Below are 6,806 nucleotides of genomic sequence, written 5' to 3' on the forward strand. Positions count from 1 at the left end.
TTCTTTGGCCCATTTTTTGATTGGGTCATTTCATTCTTTATATTTAAAATAGGAAAGAATTACAAGACCACGTAACAACTCATTTTAAAATAATAACTTCTAGAATATTTGTCCTTCCTATTCTTATTTCATAACTGTCTCCAAAATTATTCTAAGATATTCTGTAATATATATAGAGAGTAATAAAATAGCAACTGTACCTTAGAAGATCAGGTAGTGAGTGAAAGTTGCTTGGTGACCCCACGGACTGTAGCCCACCAGTCTCCTCTGTCCATGGAATCCTCCAGGCAAGAATACTGGAGTGGATTGCCATTCCCTTCTCCAGGGGATCTTCCCAACCCGGGGATCACAGCCAGGCCTCTTGTATTGGCGGGTAGCTTCTTTACCATCTGAACCACCAGGGAGCCCTGATGATCAGGTAGCAGCCACTTAATTTCTTAAAACATGTGATTTATATTTGGCAGGAATGATATTCTTTATATTGGATTTGTTTTTCAGCCCAGCAGTAAATATTTTGGTAAAACAGATCTTCTATCTTCTTAAAATTTGATGAAATATCCCACAATCTTACATTTGATGCTAATTTTTTTCACATACATTTTTTTCCCCTTAATTGGGTCATAATTGATTCTCTGTGATACAGAGAAATAATTCCATAATGATATAGCTCTCATTTTGTCCTATTAAATTCCCATTTCATTCTTTCTTATAACTGCCCTAGTTTAAATTCTTTTAATCAATCTTTCTTTATTTTTTCTCATTGTGAATTCCTTTTTTTCCTCCTCCCGGAACTATTAACCATATTATTTCCCCAAGATTATGACAATATCTTTCTATAGGAAGCCACACTCCTCAGTTTTTTTTTGATGTGGGAGTTTGATGGCTTCATCCTTTTAAGTTTTTCCCCAAGTCAACATGACGCAGTTTCTCAACAAGAATTTTACTTTTTACATGTAAATATGACACTATCAATCAATGACCAAAGGAGTAAAACAATAGCCAACATGTATTAAGCAATTACTATTTGCTATGGCACCTTGAAAAGCACTTCACATGCATTTTCTCCTTTAATCCTCAAAAACATTCTTTCAAATAAATGCTATTGTTCCATCCACATTTACTTTGTAACTGGACAAACTGATATAATGATAGATTTATTTATTTATCCAAGATCACAAAGCAGATAAGCAAGGAAGCTGGACTGGATTTGAAGCAGTCTGAGCTGAGGCCATCATAAGCAGGGCATGATCATGGTTGCCTATAGCACATGTTCAGAAAGACATGGCAAAAAAAGGCTCCTTTGCTATTCCAAGCATAATGCCCAGTATGCTGCTGTATGCCTGAAATCCTAAGTAATTAAATATTATACAATTATTCCATATTAAGAAGGTCCTGATAGAGCACCTCTCTTTAAAATCTCAGCATAAAGAAGCCTATCAGGCAGAACCCAGACAGAACATTTCCAGCTTGTCTGAAGAAGTTGTATCAGTTTTTCAGCAGAATTAAGTAAAGGAATCTCCCTGGTAGGAGAAATCTAGATTACTGACTATGCTGGAAGATTGTAGTCAGAAGGAAAATCTTCAAATCCTCAAGAACTTTAGACACAATACTTAGACAAACTATCTTCCTCACAAACTATGTGCAAGCATCTAGCATATGGTGAGACAGGACAGATGCTCTCTGCTTTTAACCTAACAATTCATCTCTGTCTTCATCAGAGGCCTCAAATAATATTAATAAGAAATACAGAAACTATGGAGTAGGGAATATTCCATGCTTTAGTAAACAGTCTTTATTGAAGGTAGTGGTCAAAATTAGGTTTAAACAATTATTAGTTGTGGAATAAAACAAAGAAGGAACTCCTCTTTTGGACATTAGTAGACAGTATCTAGTTACTCATAAACCAGAAAAAAGAGTCTAAATGGAATTTTTATCCACTGTGCATCATTTTCACACTGTCTTAGTTCTGGGTATCATATTTTTCCACTGCTTCCACTAAAGGACAAGTTGAACAGTCTGATGGAAGTTTATACAATCTTGTCATTTCAAATACAACATATACCAACTGCTGGAAATACATCTTCATAGGCATGAAACTGTTATTTACCACTTCAGATTGCATTTGCCCATTTTACACTCATACTACCACACAACTTTTGGGGATGGGTAGGTAAAAGACTATTGGTGAAAATGATGAATGAGATCTTCAGATATTTATTGGTTATGGAACTGCGGGCAACTCACTCGTTGAGTCTCAGTATTCTCATGTCTAAAGTGAGGCAGTTGGAGTAACCAACCCCTAATGTGTCACATTAAGCCAAAGTCTATGAAGCTACAGAGACACTGGCCCAAAGCAGAGAGAGAGGTCACACAAAAAGGTTTTCATTAAAAAGAGAGAGAGATAGAGAGAGAGAGAGATTAATCAGAACTAGTTCTTTTAGAAGACTATTCACATCTAGGAATGGCATGGGTTAATAACAAAAGAGAGTTGGTTAGAAGTGTCATTAGCTGAGCCAAATAAGGAGGTAAATGAATCAAGTAAAATAGTACTGTATTGGAAGGACCAAAACAGATGAGGGGAAATGCACAGGAGGAACAGGAATACTCAGAATGAGGCAAAAGGTGGTTTACATCACTCCAGCATTATTCACACTACCAAACACCTCAAAGCATTACTTAAGCAGTAAGTGAAATAATAGTCAAGTTCTGTCTAAACTGCTCAATCTAGAAGTTTGAAACAAATTGTAGCCGATTTTATTTAACAAAATTATTCAATCAAAATTACAAAAGAGCTAATCTGCTCAAGGTTCAAAAGATATGGCTGGTTTATTTTCTGAAGCAAGCCAAGATGCAGTCCATCAGACCACAGCTTTCAGATGTCAGTGTTCACTACACAGAAAGTTAACATATTAAGATATCAATTCTTCTCTTGTCATTTTCACTGCCACAAGTACACTTCCCATTTTAACTAAAAAGCAGTATTTTGAAACTCATATATGAAAAAACACACTTGCCACAGCTAAGAACATAATTTCATTTTTTTTAATGCTAGTAAGCTATGAGAAACTCCAGCAAATCAATAGAATTTCACTCAGATTTTTTCTCACTTATGTCAGTGTGTACATCTCCAGTAGTCTTAATATGCAAATGAAGCCTTCTTTTTAATTTTCAAAACTGAACACTTTTCCTAATCATTATACAACTCACAAACGCATTTGAAATATTTCAAAAAGAAGTGAAAACAAGTGCCTTCACTTCCATTTGACCCGTAAATGCATTGATGTATTCAGTTGAATTGACTGCTCTTCCTTTTGCGTTAGGAAAAGCTGTTTCGAGGACTTTCTACAGAAAGCAATGTCTGACTAGCAGGTCACAGGCCATTTACCGGTTTGGATTTGGGGAGCCCCGGCAGGTAAACGGGCAGTTTTGCTGTAACATGTTGATAGAATTTTTAGGCTGATGTGTAACTGTAAAACACATGCCAAACATGCCACAGTGATTTTAGATACTACAGGAGGCTGTCCCAGGTGCTCCGGAAAGTGCCAGCTACTTAGAAGTTGCAGCACTGGCGGCGGCACGCTGCCCAGACCCCAATATCGCTTCCACCTCCTCGCGTCCCGGGTCCCCGGCCAAGAAGCCCGCGGCAGCAGCCGGCGGAGGGCAGCCTGGTCCCCACCGCGAGGAGCACGCTCTCCGCGGGACCCCCGGGCCGGCCAGGTCTCCCTCCCGCCTCCCGGCCGCGCGCGCACCCACCTGGGGGCGCTGAGCCGCCTGCAGGCTGCTCGCAGCTCCCGCGCGCCCAGCCTGGCGCTGCTGGCAGCATCGCGGCCGCTGAAGCCCGGGCGCCTGGACGCGTGCCCGCCGAGCCCGGACTCTCCCGATCTGAGGTTCTCCTCGACCTGGTCTCCGGGCCTCGCTGTCCTCAGCCAGCTTCCCACCGCGGCTGCTGCGGCCGAGGCCCCGGAAACGCAGCCCCGGGGCGCGGGCCGCAGGGCGAGGGCTCGCCGCGCTGGGCTCCCTGCGGAAGTGAAACTGCTCAGGGGCTTGCGCTGGTCTCCTTTTTAGGTCACTTTGGTTTCTCCTAACACTCTTCGGGCCAGTTCCCTCCTCACCTTTTCACTCAGGACATTTTTAGAGCGAGGCTACCCGTTCCTGTCGACTTTCTTGTCCCATTCAAGGGCTTCCACGATGCCCCCGCTTCCTGGAAGAAAGGGTCACCAGAGCTAGACAGTTGTTCAGTAGCTCAGTCGTGTCTGACTCTGCGACACCATGGACTGCAGCACGCCAGGACTCCCTTTCCCTGTTTATCTCCCAGAGTCTACCTAAGTTCATCTCCATTGAATCGGTGATGCCATCCAGCAGACCTACAGATATGGATGAGTCAGTAAAGATTATTATAGATAATAATGTAGATATAGATACATAGTTGGGAGTTTTTTGGTTTGTTTTGGGTTTAGGGGGCTTGTTTGTTTGCTTTGATATTGCATTTTGCCCAAACATTTTAGGTTAGATCCATAAATTATGTATTGTATATTTCCTACTCCTGCTCAAAACTGGGTCTAGTTAAAAAACAAAATAGACATGGTTCTAAATTGGTCCTTTGTTTGTTTGTTTGCCCTAAAGCCTGAAATACTCAAGAGTTTCACCAAAGCCTTAAAATAAACATCCCTTCTTCTCTCAGGGATTTCTAAATTAGTAATTTACATTCTGAAGTTAAAAATATTTTTGAAGATCAACTTGAAGAGTTGCTAATTGTTCATGCCTAAATGTCCCCCTCTCTCTTTTTATGAAAGTAACCTAGAAAGGAGGCTTATATACCAACTATTTATATTTGTAGACCAACTATTTGATATTGATCTCATAAAGTCTCTTTTAGAAATGCCACAAATCAAGTATTGAAACTTTTTTTTCACATAGCTGAATTTGTTTTACATTTTATATCACGATGAAGTAAACTGGGAGAAATATGTCAGCAAACTTGAAAGCTATTATAGATATATTTATATATATACATTCAATATATATTCCAATTGTTCCTTTAACCTCATTGTTAACTTTAAGTTGATTTCCTGTATTTGAAATAATGGAGCAGAAGATTTTATTTAATTTATGAAATAATATCATATTGACAAATTTATTGTCTTCTACAAGTGCCTCCTTACCTAGAGACCACAGTACAATAAGGTAAAAACAGAGCATTTGGATTAAAGAGTATATAAACTCTTGGTCAATATTTTCAGAAATTCAGTTCTCAGGAAAGCATAAATCTTCTTAAACCAATCCACTGGGGAGACAGTGGTCTCACTGATGCATCTTCACAAAAGATGCTTTGACCAAGATTCTGAGGAGAAAGTGATAGACACCTTCTAACTCCTGCTTGCCAGTTAAGTGTCCATCTCTTCAAAAGCATTCCCGTTTTCTCTATGCAAATACACAATGCTCATTCCCTCCTTGCACACAAAGAGTTGTTCACAAGGATAATCTTCAGATAGCAAATTATATCTGTCACATATCGCGTAGCCTTCTTGTATGAAGAGCCCTGGACTGGAAGTCAGAAGGCTGTGGCTGCCATCTTGACTTTCCTCTTCACTATCTGGGGAGCCGGGGCAATTCTGTTATTTCTGAGCCTTGCATAATCCCAGCTAAATGTGGAAATTGAAATAATTATACTCAGGACTCTGCCAGCTATACAGTTTTATGACAGTGTCTCCTCTAATAAGATAACAATATTTATAATATATAGGATAATTAAGTATTTTCAGATACTTCCACAACTTTATCAGTATGATCCTGGTAAATGGAAAAATGAAAACAAAAATGTGTCTAAAATTTAGGGCTGTTTATATTAACTTACTTTATTGAATAAGACTTCGTGTTAGAAAAGCTTAAAAATCTATAAAGTTCAAAAATTATTCTAGCTTTGTTTTTGTTTCAGGTACTGAATGAGAACACAACTCTTGTTCAAAGATTTTGATGTAACAGTTTAGCCTCTTATTTGTTCACTCTTGCTTAATTAATATTGCTATTAACAACTACTCTATTTTAAGTATTATGTGTGCCAAGCAGCATGTAAGTGATTCACAATGTTCATGTGATTTGGTTCTCAAACCAATCTTTAGCCATATTTTACAAATGAGGAATCTGGGTTTTAAAAGTTTTAAGTAGACAGAACTGGAATTCAATCCCAAATCTGACCCGATAGCCTTCCCCCTTAGTATAAGCCTTCTCTTCCTTTTAAGGTTGCATAGTTATTGCTACAGATTGCATGGACGTCATAGACAAGGTTATACATGTATATATCAAAAAATTGCTTCTGTTTCCCTCCTCTTCTTTCCACAGAGCAAAAATCTCATAGAAATGAACATCTATTTCCTTCAAAACAGATTTGAATTTTGAACTCGTAATTCATTATAATAGTGGCACTATTCAGTTGAGAATATGTAGACATTGTTTTCACAAAGAAAAGAAAATGTGTGGAGATCACACACACAGAGATCGTGAACAAAGTCTTACATATATTCTACCTTTGCCTTTGCATATGAAAAGATATTTTAGAAATGTTTTCACTCATTTTGGTCTTCTCGGTGCCAGATAATCTTTAGTCACAGTTGACTTTATTTTCCCTCAACCTTCTCCCCTAAGGAAATGATACTGTCTAAAATGCTGGGTTAATCTCTTGGTTCACATTTGTTCTCAGACAAGAGGCACTTAGTAATCCTCACACTGAGATGCTTTTTCAGGCAGAATGCGACCAGCAGCGTGTAATCACAGGTTTCTGATTTTTCCCCTGTTACAGAATGACAAAA

General features: G+C 38.9%; 1 protein-coding gene across 2 annotated transcripts in view; it reads right to left on the reverse strand.

Annotated features, from left to right (window-relative positions):
• Positions 1–4,019, reverse strand: part of BANK1 (B cell scaffold protein with ankyrin repeats 1) — a 311,689-nt gene extending 307,670 nt beyond the window's left edge. For both annotated transcript variants that reach the window (XM_061164327.1, XM_061164326.1), the window contains exon 1: positions 3,754–4,019. In XM_061164327.1, coding sequence (XP_061020310.1) covers positions 3,754–3,823 — 70 coding nt within the window. In that variant the 5' untranslated portion in view covers positions 3,824–4,019. The remainder of the gene's footprint in view (positions 1–3,753) is intronic.
• Between the last annotated feature and the right edge of the window lie 2,787 nt (positions 4,020–6,806).

Source organism: Dama dama, chromosome 17 (genome assembly GCF_033118175.1).
Source record: "Dama dama isolate Ldn47 chromosome 17, ASM3311817v1, whole genome shotgun sequence".
In the NCBI taxonomy this organism is placed as follows: domain Eukaryota; kingdom Metazoa; phylum Chordata; class Mammalia; order Artiodactyla; family Cervidae; genus Dama; species Dama dama.